The 14,527-nt window shown below is 30.9% G+C and overlaps 4 protein-coding genes across 4 annotated transcripts; all 4 read right to left on the reverse strand.

Annotated features, from left to right (window-relative positions):
* Window positions 1-408: 408 nt before the first annotated feature.
* Window positions 409-1,241, reverse strand: GGS23DRAFT_591589 (uncharacterized protein). The gene has a single exon (XM_051517750.1). The coding sequence runs from the start codon at window positions 1,227-1,229 to the stop codon at window positions 567-569; it is 663 nt and encodes a 220-aa protein (XP_051366909.1). The 5' UTR covers window positions 1,230-1,241; the 3' UTR covers window positions 409-566.
* Window positions 1,242-4,754: 3,513 nt separating this feature from the next.
* Window positions 4,755-5,587, reverse strand: GGS23DRAFT_591591 (uncharacterized protein). The gene has a single exon (XM_051517751.1). It carries the CDS (start codon window positions 5,573-5,575, stop codon window positions 4,913-4,915), a length of 663 nt encoding a protein of 220 aa, XP_051366910.1. The 5' UTR covers window positions 5,576-5,587; the 3' UTR covers window positions 4,755-4,912.
* A 3,514-nt stretch (window positions 5,588-9,101) lies between these two features.
* On the reverse strand, window positions 9,102-9,934 carry GGS23DRAFT_591593 (uncharacterized protein). The gene has a single exon (XM_051517752.1). It carries the CDS (start codon window positions 9,920-9,922, stop codon window positions 9,260-9,262), a length of 663 nt encoding a protein of 220 aa, XP_051366911.1. The 5' UTR covers window positions 9,923-9,934; the 3' UTR covers window positions 9,102-9,259.
* Window positions 9,935-13,448: 3,514 nt separating this feature from the next.
* Window positions 13,449-14,281, reverse strand: GGS23DRAFT_591595 (uncharacterized protein). Its single transcript, XM_051517753.1, has one exon. It carries the CDS (start codon window positions 14,267-14,269, stop codon window positions 13,607-13,609), a length of 663 nt encoding a protein of 220 aa, XP_051366912.1. The 5' UTR covers window positions 14,270-14,281; the 3' UTR covers window positions 13,449-13,606.
* Window positions 14,282-14,527: the final 246 nt, after the last annotated feature.

Genomic DNA, 14,527 nt, shown 5'->3' on the forward strand with positions numbered 1-14,527 from the left:
GTGAGTCTAACTGATATTATTGATGATAGAACTGTGTTAAAGCCTAGTTGACAACAGTTGACATTTTTAAACGTTAATAATAAAACCGTGAAACTTTGCATAGAATTTTTGTTCTTAACTTAACAAAGACTTCACTATAAATTATTTGCCCTTAACTATTACATCTTAACTTCTCTGAAGAAACGTTCAGCATCAAAACTAGCGAATTTACTTTTTACATAGTCTACAAAACCCTCTGTTTCTTTAGTTCGCGGTACTGTACGACTTATTGAATTACGAGTCTTTAAATGCGATATACTAGACTTACTTATTTTTGCCTCAAGTGCTGGTGGATACTCTTTGATAAAATCTATAATAGATTTATAATCTTTAAAACAATCATCTGGTAAACCAAAACGATTTTCAACAGTCAGAGCAAAACTAGCTTTTACAAAATTTCTGATAGCTGTTTCGATATTTGTTTTATATGTTTTTGAAGGCAGTTTATTAAAACTATTCTTGACAAATACCGGAGTATTCACAGTTTCGTTCAACAATCTTATTTTTCTATAAGATTCCACGTCTGTTCATGGTCTCGTGTCTTTAAAGTTTGATTCTTTAGAATCTTCTAAAATACAACGTTTGTTATCAAAATCTAAACTAAATCTACGATCTTTGTATTTTATAATTACATTGTGTCCATATTTATAAACATCTTTAGCACTTCTTAAACTAGTTTGGATAAAATCGAAATCGTTAGAAATATTCTTATCGTTCATTATACGGCTAAACTCTTTTATTAAGAAAGCTTTTTCTAAAAACCTTGCTTGAAAACCGGTAGCTGCTGATATTCCTCCGTCAGTAAACCCTAATTGCCCCCTAGTTTTCCATGATATTAAACCGGTTAATTCTTCGTTTTTAATTTCCAGTCCTCGTACATCAGTTTCTTGTCCTTCGATATTAGTTAATATTCCTCTTATCCCTCTGTATAAATAAAGACAGTTTAGATTACGCTTATTTAAACTTAATAATTTACTTTCAAGGTCTTTGACATCTGAAATAAAACCGTCTGTCGTAACCGAAACTACTCTACCTCCCAATATTTCTATATTATGTAAACATTCTCCTATTAAAGCTCTTGTAAAACCGGTGATGTAGCTTGATAAAATCGGATTTGATAAAACCCCTCCTTCTAATCTAACATAAGTTTGCGATTTAATATCAAAATTAGTTTTTCCGCTAAGACCCATTGAAACTTGTCCGTAGATAGAATTACCTATTTCTTTATACATTAAATTATAAAAACTCTTCTTCGGGTGTTCCCGTCTTTTTGATTGTAAATCTTTTATAATATTTCGAAATGGTGTGGGGTAGTCTAAATCATAGCTATACTCTGTATTACCTCTAACACCTTCGTCATTTTCATTCTTTTTATTATCAGTATCTGTTTTACGATCTTTTTCTCTACTTATAAAAGGTATTTTTACACCGTCTTTCACGATTAATTCACAACCCACCGATCTAGCTACTAGATATTCGCTACCCGTGATAATACTTCTTCCTCTCAAAGGGTAAATTTCAGCGTTGTCATCTACCCTACATGGTATACTAGGATACTTAGTTCCTGGTTTAAATATAAACTCTACTTCTAAAATTATGTAATTAAACAAAAGATCTTCTGCTGTCATCTCGAGTACGGATTTCTCGCTTAGTCTACAAGCTTTATCAACATCTGGCTGACCTAAAATAGACATTACTGTCGTATAACAACTCGTCAAATCATAATCTACCCAGCTACGTTCTTCTGCAGTTTTTATTATATCGACCCCGTACATCATAGACTCATTACGCCCACCTCTTGAACCTGCTATATAATTTATTAAATACTTAGATAATAGGGTCCCACGAGCGTCTTTTGGAGTTATACGTCTCATCAAATTTCCTAAGTAAATATCATCACGTACTTGATAACCCTTGTAATTTTCTCTCCTCCATTCTTTAATTACATAAGCTTTACCAATCCCTGATAATGTTAGAGGTACCCCGGTTTTATCCACAGTCAGATTAAATTCTTCCATACTAATAGCGTGCTTATGAGTGATTACCGCGTCTCTTACTCCATATTCCTCACACAAACTTTTATTATCTTTTAACAAAGCTTTCATCAGACCGTACCTATACTTACCGATGTCTATTTTCTTATAATCATTACCATAGATGTAACCGAGTGCTGCTAGACTCTTACTTCCTTGAGGAGCGAGTAAATTGTATCTCTAATATGTACATTACTTTTACAAAAATCTAACTTCAAGGGTTTCCCTCTAGTCACAAACGATCTACCTACAATGTCTAATAATTCTTTAAAATCTTCAAAACCAGTCAACATCGATAAATCAGCTGTCGATTCGTGCATACATAGATAAAGTGTACGATTAAGACTTATGTTAACCCTTGATTTATTATCGTTGAATTTAAAAGTAATTCGAGATCTTGGTTTATTAACACTCTTTTTAATACAAGCTTTCATCTTATCAGAAACTTCTTTTTCCTCAAAAGCCAAACTGTTCAACATATTCATAAAGTTTAAAACATTGTTAAAATGCTCAACGTTTTTCAAATTCTCAGAATTTATTATTAAATCTTTGTAAGAATAATCACTTAAAAATTTAAAACTTGTTTCAACAGAACTTTTTGGATAATTATAAAGGTTAAAACCTATCATCTCGAATTTTACAACGCCTTCCAAAGTCTCGAATTTTAATCTCAGTTTTTCTAATAGCTTATCATTTTCTAGATATGCTTTATTTCTTATATCCTTAATTAATTTATCTATGCTTCTGCAACAAAGTTTTATGTAAGTGTCTTCATCCTTTAAAATACTTCCTTTTATTTTAAAATCTTCTATCTCAATAGCTTTATTATCCAAAACAGGTATTTTGACATAAAATCCTGTACTACCCGCTAACTGTATTGATAATAATTCATTAACCATTTCTAACGAAGATTTTAATTCGTATTCACTATCATAACCGGTTATAATGCTTAAGTTTAGGTTAATACCTTTATTTGATAATTTGTTTATCAGAACTGGGTTAAGCATTCTTCTTAAACTGGCCCGGAGGTTTTTAACATCCTCTGTTAAATCACCTATTAATTCTTCATTAGAATCTTCTTCATCATTAGAATCTTCATCATTCTTATTTTCTAACCATATTTCTATCTCAAGAACCAACATTTTTAATAATAGTAAAATCAGATTATAAAACATGGTGTTTAAAACTAAAGAACCTTCGAATTTATCCAAGGGCTGTTTCTCGTTAATATTCTTAAAAACCAATTCTTTTAATAACCATTCTACTATCGGTAGATTTAAAGAAGGGTCGTTGACATAACCATTATCACTCAATCTATTCAACTTAAGAAATAATTTTTCTAAATTAGGAATCAATACTCTAAGATAATTAATATCCTTTATTTCTAAATCACGTAATTTTACCAAACCATCTTCAATAATTAGAATATCTGCCAGGAATTTAAAGTCAAAATTAGTATTTGTAATTGTATTTGTATTTGTAGCTTTATCATTTTAAAATTTATCTTATTTAATTTTGTTTAGTTTTGTTCACCGATTAACAAGCTCCTAATTAACAGGTAACTCAATCATAATATTACGAGTGTTTATTAAACCCACTAGCTTACATCTCACTAATTTCGTATACGTTAGACAACGCCTTAATAACACTGATCGTAATTCGTTTATATCATATCTATTAATTGGTATTAATTCTAAATTAAATGGTGAACTTGTTCTGTAGATCTTGCTAATAAGATTCTTTCAAGGGGTGGTTAAAAATTAGATTGGGCTGCTAACCCGTTAAGTTTTAACATCATGAATTGAACACTGCTTACCCTTTCCAAAAAGATTCCTACCTAACCGCAACTTGACAATTATCTCTAATCGCTGCAATCTAACAGAAAAGGCGAACTTCTAATAAATACCCGAACCGACTGAAATACTGAACAGCCGGACTATCCTCTGTCTAAATACCTACTAGAAATTTATGACACTTGGAAAATTGTGTCTTTTTCAGATCTTTCGGTATTTAGCCCTTTCGTTGATAACGATTTTTAGTTTGAAAAGTAATCAAACACCCTGCTGGTAAAACCAACCCACCCAGAGGATAAGTTATTAATTTAAAAAATATTGTATTTATTAGCATGGCTAATAAATGCTTTAAATATAAATTATTAACTTTGTAATAAATACCATATTTTCAACACCCTTAATCTTTTGTCCGCTTCCAGTAGATGCATAGACGAGTGCATGGTGTTGACTTTTGCTAGACGCAGAAAAAACTCGAAATTTTGTGAGTCTAACTGATATTATTGATGATAGAACTGTGTTAAAGCCTAGTTGACAACAGTTGACATTTTTAAACGTTAATAATAAAACCGTGAAACTTTGCATAGAATTTTTGTTCTTAACTTAACAAAGACTTCACTATAAATTATTTGCCCTTAACTATTACATCTTAACTTCTCTGAAGAAACGTTCAGCATCAAAACTAGCGAATTTACTTTTTACATAGTCTACAAAACCCTCTGTTTCTTTAGTTCGCGGTACTGTACGACTTATTGAATTACGAGTCTTTAAATGCGATATACTAGACTTACTTATTTTTGCCTCAAGTGCTGGTGGATACTCTTTGATAAAATCTATAATAGATTTATAATCTTTAAAACAATCATCTGGTAAACCAAAACGATTTTCAACAGTCAGAGCAAAACTAGCTTTTACAAAATTTCTGATAGCTGTTTCGATATTTGTTTTATATGTTTTTGAAGGCAGTTTATTAAAACTATTCTTGACAAATACCGGAGTATTCACAGTTTCGTTCAACAATCTTATTTTTCTATAAGATTCCACGTCTGTTCATGGTCTCGTGTCTTTAAAGTTTGATTCTTTAGAATCTTCTAAAATACAACGTTTGTTATCAAAATCTAAACTAAATCTACGATCTTTGTATTTTATAATTACATTGTGTCCATATTTATAAACATCTTTAGCACTTCTTAAACTAGTTTGGATAAAATCGAAATCGTTAGAAATATTCTTATCGTTCATTATACGGCTAAACTCTTTTATTAAGAAAGCTTTTTCTAAAAACCTTGCTTGAAAACCGGTAGCTGCTGATATTCCTCCGTCAGTAAACCCTAATTGCCCCCTAGTTTTCCATGATATTAAACCGGTTAATTCTTCGTTTTTAATTTCCAGTCCTCGTACATCAGTTTCTTGTCCTTCGATATTAGTTAATATTCCTCTTATCCCTCTGTATAAATAAAGACAGTTTAGATTACGCTTATTTAAACTTAATAATTTACTTTCAAGGTCTTTGACATCTGAAATAAAACCGTCTGTCGTAACCGAAACTACTCTACCTCCCAATATTTCTATATTATGTAAACATTCTCCTATTAAAGCTCTTGTAAAACCGGTGATGTAGCTTGATAAAATCGGATTTGATAAAACCCCTCCTTCTAATCTAACATAAGTTTGCGATTTAATATCAAAATTAGTTTTTCCGCTAAGACCCATTGAAACTTGTCCGTAGATAGAATTACCTATTTCTTTATACATTAAATTATAAAAACTCTTCTTCGGGTGTTCCCGTCTTTTTGATTGTAAATCTTTTATAATATTTCGAAATGGTGTGGGGTAGTCTAAATCATAGCTATACTCTGTATTACCTCTAACACCTTCGTCATTTTCATTCTTTTTATTATCAGTATCTGTTTTACGATCTTTTTCTCTACTTATAAAAGGTATTTTTACACCGTCTTTCACGATTAATTCACAACCCACCGATCTAGCTACTAGATATTCGCTACCCGTGATAATACTTCTTCCTCTCAAAGGGTAAATTTCAGCGTTGTCATCTACCCTACATGGTATACTAGGATACTTAGTTCCTGGTTTAAATATAAACTCTACTTCTAAAATTATGTAATTAAACAAAAGATCTTCTGCTGTCATCTCGAGTACGGATTTCTCGCTTAGTCTACAAGCTTTATCAACATCTGGCTGACCTAAAATAGACATTACTGTCGTATAACAACTCGTCAAATCATAATCTACCCAGCTACGTTCTTCTGCAGTTTTTATTATATCGACCCCGTACATCATAGACTCATTACGCCCACCTCTTGAACCTGCTATATAATTTATTAAATACTTAGATAATAGGGTCCCACGAGCGTCTTTTGGAGTTATACGTCTCATCAAATTTCCTAAGTAAATATCATCACGTACTTGATAACCCTTGTAATTTTCTCTCCTCCATTCTTTAATTACATAAGCTTTACCAATCCCTGATAATGTTAGAGGTACCCCGGTTTTATCCACAGTCAGATTAAATTCTTCCATACTAATAGCGTGCTTATGAGTGATTACCGCGTCTCTTACTCCATATTCCTCAAACAAACTTTTATTATCTTTTAACAAAGCTTTCATCAGACCGTACCTATACTTACCGATGTCTATTTTCTTATAATCATTACCATAGATGTAACCGAGTGCTGCTAGACTCTTACTTCCTTGAGGAGCGAGTAAAATTGTATCTCTAATATGTACATTACTTTTACAAAAATCTAACTTCAAGGGTTTCCCTCTAGTCACAAACGATCTACCTACAATGTCTAATAATTCTTTAAAATCTTCAAAACCAGTCAACATCGATAAATCAGCTGTCGATTCGTGCATACATAGATAAAGTGTACGATTAAGACTTATGTTAACCCTTGATTTATTATCGTTGAATTTAAAAGTAATTCGAGATCTTGGTTTATTAACACTCTTTTTAATACAAGCTTTCATCTTATCAGAAACTTCTTTTTCCTCAAAAGCCAAACTGTTCAACATATTCATAAAGTTTAAAACATTGTTAAAATGCTCAACGTTTTTCAAATTCTCAGAATTTATTATTAAATCTTTGTAAGAATAATCACTTAAAAATTTAAAACTTGTTTCAACAGAACTTTTTGGATAATTATAAAGGTTAAAACCTATCATCTCGAATTTTACAACGCCTTCCAAAGTCTCGAATTTTAATCTCAGTTTTTCTAATAGCTTATCATTTTCTAGATATGCTTTATTTCTTATATCCTTAATTAATTTATCTATGCTTCTGCAACAAAGTTTTATGTAAGTGTCTTCATCCTTTAAAATACTTCCTTTTATTTTAAAATCTTCTATCTCAATAGCTTTATTATCCAAAACAGGTATTTTGACATAAAATCCTGTACTACCCGCTAACTGTATTGATAATAATTCATTAACCATTTCTAACGAAGATTTTAATTCGTATTCACTATCATAACCGGTTATAATGCTTAAGTTTAGGTTAATACCTTTATTTGATAATTTGTTTATCAGAACTGGGTTAAGCATTCTTCTTAAACTGGCCCGGAGGTTTTTAACATCCTCTGTTAAATCACCTATTAATTCTTCATTAGAATCTTCTTCATCATTAGAATCTTCATCATTCTTATTTTCTAACCATATTTCTATCTCAAGAACCAACATTTTTAATAATAGTAAAATCAGATTATAAAACATGGTGTTTAAAACTAAAGAACCTTCGAATTTATCCAAGGGCTGTTTCTCGTTAATATTCTTAAAAACCAATTCTTTTAATAACCATTCTACTATCGGTAGATTTAAAGAAGGGTCGTTGACATAACCATTATCACTCAATCTATTCAACTTAAGAAATAATTTTTCTAAATTAGGAATCAATACTCTAAGATAATTAATATCCTTTATTTCTAAATCACGTAATTTTACCAAACCATCTTCAATAATTAGAATATCTGCCAGGAATTTAAAGTCAAAATTAGTATTTGTAATTGTATTTGTATTTGTAGCTTTATCATTTTAAAATTTATCTTATTTAATTTTGTTTAGTTTTGTTCACCGATTAACAAGCTCCTAATTAACAGGTAACTCAATCATAATATTACGAGTGTTTATTAAACCCACTAGCTTACATCTCACTAATTTCGTATACGTTAGACAACGCCTTAATAACACTGATCGTAATTCGTTTATATCATATCTATTAATTGGTATTAATTCTAAATTAAATGGTGAACTTGTTCTGTAGATCTTGCTAATAAGATTCTTTCAAGGGGTGGTTAAAAATTAGATTGGGCTGCTAACCCGTTAAGTTTTAACATCATGAATTGAACACTGCTTACCCTTTCCAAAAAGATTCCTACCTAACCGCAACTTGACAATTATCTCTAATCGCTGCAATCTAACAGAAAAGGCGAACTTCTAATAAATACCCGAACCGACTGAAATACTGAACAGCCGGACTATCCTCTGTCTAAATACCTACTAGAAATTTATGACACTTGGAAAATTGTGTCTTTTTCAGATCTTTCGGTATTTAGCCCTTTCGTTGATAACGATTTTTAGTTTGAAAAGTAATCAAACACCCTGCTGGTAAAACCAACCCACCCAGAGGATAAGTTATTAATTTAAAAAATATTGTATTTATTAGCATGGCTAATAAATGCTTTAAATATAAATTATTAACTTTGTAATAAATACCATATTTTCAACACCCTTAATCTTTTGTCCGCTTCCAGTAGATGCATAGACGAGTGCATGGTGTTGACTTTTGCTAGACGCAGAAAAAACTCGAAATTTTGTGAGTCTAACTGATATTATTGATGATAGAACTGTGTTAAAGCCTAGTTGACAACAGTTGACATTTTTAAACGTTAATAATAAAACCGTGAAACTTTGCATAGAATTTTTGTTCTTAACTTAACAAAGACTTCACTATAAATTATTTGCCCTTAACTATTACATCTTAACTTCTCTGAAGAAACGTTCAGCATCAAAACTAGCGAATTTACTTTTTACATAGTCTACAAAACCCTCTGTTTCTTTAGTTCGCGGTACTGTACGACTTATTGAATTACGAGTCTTTAAATGCGATATACTAGACTTACTTATTTTTGCCTCAAGTGCTGGTGGATACTCTTTGATAAAATCTATAATAGATTTATAATCTTTAAAACAATCATCTGGTAAACCAAAACGATTTTCAACAGTCAGAGCAAAACTAGCTTTTACAAAATTTCTGATAGCTGTTTCGATATTTGTTTTATATGTTTTTGAAGGCAGTTTATTAAAACTATTCTTGACAAATACCGGAGTATTCACAGTTTCGTTCAACAATCTTATTTTTCTATAAGATTCCACGTCTGTTCATGGTCTCGTGTCTTTAAAGTTTGATTCTTTAGAATCTTCTAAAATACAACGTTTGTTATCAAAATCTAAACTAAATCTACGATCTTTGTATTTTATAATTACATTGTGTCCATATTTATAAACATCTTTAGCACTTCTTAAACTAGTTTGGATAAAATCGAAATCGTTAGAAATATTCTTATCGTTCATTATACGGCTAAACTCTTTTATTAAGAAAGCTTTTTCTAAAAACCTTGCTTGAAAACCGGTAGCTGCTGATATTCCTCCGTCAGTAAACCCTAATTGCCCCCTAGTTTTCCATGATATTAAACCGGTTAATTCTTCGTTTTTAATTTCCAGTCCTCGTACATCAGTTTCTTGTCCTTCGATATTAGTTAATATTCCTCTTATCCCTCTGTATAAATAAAGACAGTTTAGATTACGCTTATTTAAACTTAATAATTTACTTTCAAGGTCTTTGACATCTGAAATAAAACCGTCTGTCGTAACCGAAACTACTCTACCTCCCAATATTTCTATATTATGTAAACATTCTCCTATTAAAGCTCTTGTAAAACCGGTGATGTAGCTTGATAAAATCGGATTTGATAAAACCCCTCCTTCTAATCTAACATAAGTTTGCGATTTAATATCAAAATTAGTTTTTCCGCTAAGACCCATTGAAACTTGTCCGTAGATAGAATTACCTATTTCTTTATACATTAAATTATAAAAACTCTTCTTCGGGTGTTCCCGTCTTTTTGATTGTAAATCTTTTATAATATTTCGAAATGGTGTGGGGTAGTCTAAATCATAGCTATACTCTGTATTACCTCTAACACCTTCGTCATTTTCATTCTTTTTATTATCAGTATCTGTTTTACGATCTTTTTCTCTACTTATAAAAGGTATTTTTACACCGTCTTTCACGATTAATTCACAACCCACCGATCTAGCTACTAGATATTCGCTACCCGTGATAATACTTCTTCCTCTCAAAGGGTAAATTTCAGCGTTGTCATCTACCCTACATGGTATACTAGGATACTTAGTTCCTGGTTTAAATATAAACTCTACTTCTAAAATTATGTAATTAAACAAAAGATCTTCTGCTGTCATCTCGAGTACGGATTTCTCGCTTAGTCTACAAGCTTTATCAACATCTGGCTGACCTAAAATAGACATTACTGTCGTATAACAACTCGTCAAATCATAATCTACCCAGCTACGTTCTTCTGCAGTTTTTATTATATCGACCCCGTACATCATAGACTCATTACGCCCACCTCTTGAACCTGCTATATAATTTATTAAATACTTAGATAATAGGGTCCCACGAGCGTCTTTTGGAGTTATACGTCTCATCAAATTTCCTAAGTAAATATCATCACGTACTTGATAACCCTTGTAATTTTCTCTCCTCCATTCTTTAATTACATAAGCTTTACCAATCCCTGATAATGTTAGAGGTACCCCGGTTTTATCCACAGTCAGATTAAATTCTTCCATACTAATAGCGTGCTTATGAGTGATTACCGCGTCTCTTACTCCATATTCCTCAAACAAACTTTTATTATCTTTTAACAAAGCTTTCATCAGACCGTACCTATACTTACCGATGTCTATTTTCTTATAATCATTACCATAGATGTAACCGAGTGCTGCTAGACTCTTACTTCCTTGAGGAGCGAGTAAAATTGTATCTCTAATATGTACATTACTTTTACAAAAATCTAACTTCAAGGGTTTCCCTCTAGTCACAAACGATCTACCTACAATGTCTAATAATTCTTTAAAATCTTCAAAACCAGTCAACATCGATAAATCAGCTGTCGATTCGTGCATACATAGATAAAGTGTACGATTAAGACTTATGTTAACCCTTGATTTATTATCGTTGAATTTAAAAGTAATTCGAGATCTTGGTTTATTAACACTCTTTTTAATACAAGCTTTCATCTTATCAGAAACTTCTTTTTCCTCAAAAGCCAAACTGTTCAACATATTCATAAAGTTTAAAACATTGTTAAAATGCTCAACGTTTTTCAAATTCTCAGAATTTATTATTAAATCTTTGTAAGAATAATCACTTAAAAATTTAAAACTTGTTTCAACAGAACTTTTTGGATAATTATAAAGGTTAAAACCTATCATCTCGAATTTTACAACGCCTTCCAAAGTCTCGAATTTTAATCTCAGTTTTTCTAATAGCTTATCATTTTCTAGATATGCTTTATTTCTTATATCCTTAATTAATTTATCTATGCTTCTGCAACAAAGTTTTATGTAAGTGTCTTCATCCTTTAAAATACTTCCTTTTATTTTAAAATCTTCTATCTCAATAGCTTTATTATCCAAAACAGGTATTTTGACATAAAATCCTGTACTACCCGCTAACTGTATTGATAATAATTCATTAACCATTTCTAACGAAGATTTTAATTCGTATTCACTATCATAACCGGTTATAATGCTTAAGTTTAGGTTAATACCTTTATTTGATAATTTGTTTATCAGAACTGGGTTAAGCATTCTTCTTAAACTGGCCCGGAGGTTTTTAACATCCTCTGTTAAATCACCTATTAATTCTTCATTAGAATCTTCTTCATCATTAGAATCTTCATCATTCTTATTTTCTAACCATATTTCTATCTCAAGAACCAACATTTTTAATAATAGTAAAATCAGATTATAAAACATGGTGTTTAAAACTAAAGAACCTTCGAATTTATCCAAGGGCTGTTTCTCGTTAATATTCTTAAAAACCAATTCTTTTAATAACCATTCTACTATCGGTAGATTTAAAGAAGGGTCGTTGACATAACCATTATCACTCAATCTATTCAACTTAAGAAATAATTTTTCTAAATTAGGAATCAATACTCTAAGATAATTAATATCCTTTATTTCTAAATCACGTAATTTTACCAAACCATCTTCAATAATTAGAATATCTGCCAGGAATTTAAAGTCAAAATTAGTATTTGTAATTGTATTTGTATTTGTAGCTTTATCATTTTAAAATTTATCTTATTTAATTTTGTTTAGTTTTGTTCACCGATTAACAAGCTCCTAATTAACAGGTAACTCAATCATAATATTACGAGTGTTTATTAAACCCACTAGCTTACATCTCACTAATTTCGTATACGTTAGACAACGCCTTAATAACACTGATCGTAATTCGTTTATATCATATCTATTAATTGGTATTAATTCTAAATTAAATGGTGAACTTGTTCTGTAGATCTTGCTAATAAGATTCTTTCAAGGGGTGGTTAAAAATTAGATTGGGCTGCTAACCCGTTAAGTTTTAACATCATGAATTGAACACTGCTTACCCTTTCCAAAAAGATTCCTACCTAACCGCAACTTGACAATTATCTCTAATCGCTGCAATCTAACAGAAAAGGCGAACTTCTAATAAATACCCGAACCGACTGAAATACTGAACAGCCGGACTATCCTCTGTCTAAATACCTACTAGAAATTTATGACACTTGGAAAATTGTGTCTTTTTCAGATCTTTCGGTATTTAGCCCTTTCGTTGATAACGATTTTTAGTTTGAAAAGTAATCAAACACCCTGCTGGTAAAACCAACCCACCCAGAGGATAAGTTATTAATTTAAAAAATATTGTATTTATTAGCATGGCTAATAAATGCTTTAAATATAAATTATTAACTTTGTAATAAATACCATATTTTCAACACCCTTAATCTTTTGTCCGCTTCCAGTAGATGCATAGACGAGTGCATGGTGTTGACTTTTGCTAGACGCAGAAAAAACTCGAAATTTTGTGAGTCTAACTGATATTATTGATGATAGAACTGTGTTAAAGCCTAGTTGACAACAGTTGACATTTTTAAACGTTAATAATAAAACCGTGAAACTTTGCATAGAATTTTTGTTCTTAACTTAACAAAGACTTCACTATAAATTATTTGCCCTTAACTATTACATCTTAACTTCTCTGAAGAAACGTTCAGCATCAAAACTAGCGAATTTACTTTTTACATAGTCTACAAAACCCTCTGTTTCTTTAGTTCGCGGTACTGTACGACTTATTGAATTACGAGTCTTTAAATGCGATATACTAGACTTACTTATTTTTGCCTCAAGTGCTGGTGGATACTCTTTGATAAAATCTATAATAGATTTATAATCTTTAAAACAATCATCTGGTAAACCAAAACGATTTTCAACAGTCAGAGCAAAACTAGCTTTTACAAAATTTCTGATAGCTGTTTCGATATTTGTTTTATATGTTTTTGAAGGCAGTTTATTAAAACTATTCTTGACAAATACCGGAGTATTCACAGTTTCGTTCAACAATCTTATTTTTCTATAAGATTCCACGTCTGTTCATGGTCTCGTGTCTTTAAAGTTTGATTCTTTAGAATCTTCTAAAATACAACGTTTGTTATCAAAATCTAAACTAAATCTACGATCTTTGTATTTTATAATTACATTGTGTCCATATTTATAAACATCTTTAGCACTTCTTAAACTAGTTTGGATAAAATCGAAATCGTTAGAAATATTCTTATCGTTCATTATACGGCTAAACTCTTTTATTAAGAAAGCTTTTTCTAAAAACCTTGCTTGAAAACCGGTAGCTGCTGATATTCCTCCGTCAGTAAACCCTAATTGCCCCCTAGTTTTCCATGATATTAAACCGGTTAATTCTTCGTTTTTAATTTCCAGTCCTCGTACATCAGTTTCTTGTCCTTCGATATTAGTTAATATTCCTCTTATCCCTCTGTATAAATAAAGACAGTTTAGATTACGCTTATTTAAACTTAATAATTTACTTTCAAGGTCTTTGACATCTGAAATAAAACCGTCTGTCGTAACCGAAACTACTCTACCTCCCAATATTTCTATATTATGTAAACATTCTCCTATTAAAGCTCTTGTAAAACCGGTGATGTAGCTTGATAAAATCGGATTTGATAAAACCCCTCCTTCTAATCTAACATAAGTTTGCGATTTAATATCAAAATTAGTTTTTCCGCTAAGACCCATTGAAACTTGTCCGTAGATAGAATTACCTATTTCTTTATACATTAAATTATAAAAACTCTTCTTCGGGTGTTCCCGTCTTTTTGATTGTAAATCTTTTATAATATTTCGAAATGGTGTGGGGTAGTCTAAATCATAGCTATACTCTGTATTACCTCTAACACCTTCGTCATTTTCATTCTTTTTATTATCAGTATCTGTTTTACGATCTTTTTCTCTACTTATAAAAGGTATTTTTACACCGTCTTTCACGATTAATTC

Source organism: Durotheca rogersii (assembly GCF_024521655.1).
Source record: "Durotheca rogersii strain YMJ 92031201 chromosome Unknown GGS23scaffold_123, whole genome shotgun sequence".
In the NCBI taxonomy this organism is placed as follows: Eukaryota; Fungi; Ascomycota; class Sordariomycetes; order Xylariales; family Xylariaceae; genus Durotheca; species Durotheca rogersii.

Coding starts and splice junctions, on each gene's coding strand:
- GGS23DRAFT_591589 (XM_051517750.1), bottom strand. CDS start 1,229: ATGGGTCTTAGCGGAAAAACTAATTTTGATATTAAATCGCAAACTTAT.
- GGS23DRAFT_591591 (XM_051517751.1), bottom strand. CDS start 5,575: ATGGGTCTTAGCGGAAAAACTAATTTTGATATTAAATCGCAAACTTAT.
- GGS23DRAFT_591593 (XM_051517752.1), bottom strand. CDS start 9,922: ATGGGTCTTAGCGGAAAAACTAATTTTGATATTAAATCGCAAACTTAT.
- GGS23DRAFT_591595 (XM_051517753.1), bottom strand. CDS start 14,269: ATGGGTCTTAGCGGAAAAACTAATTTTGATATTAAATCGCAAACTTAT.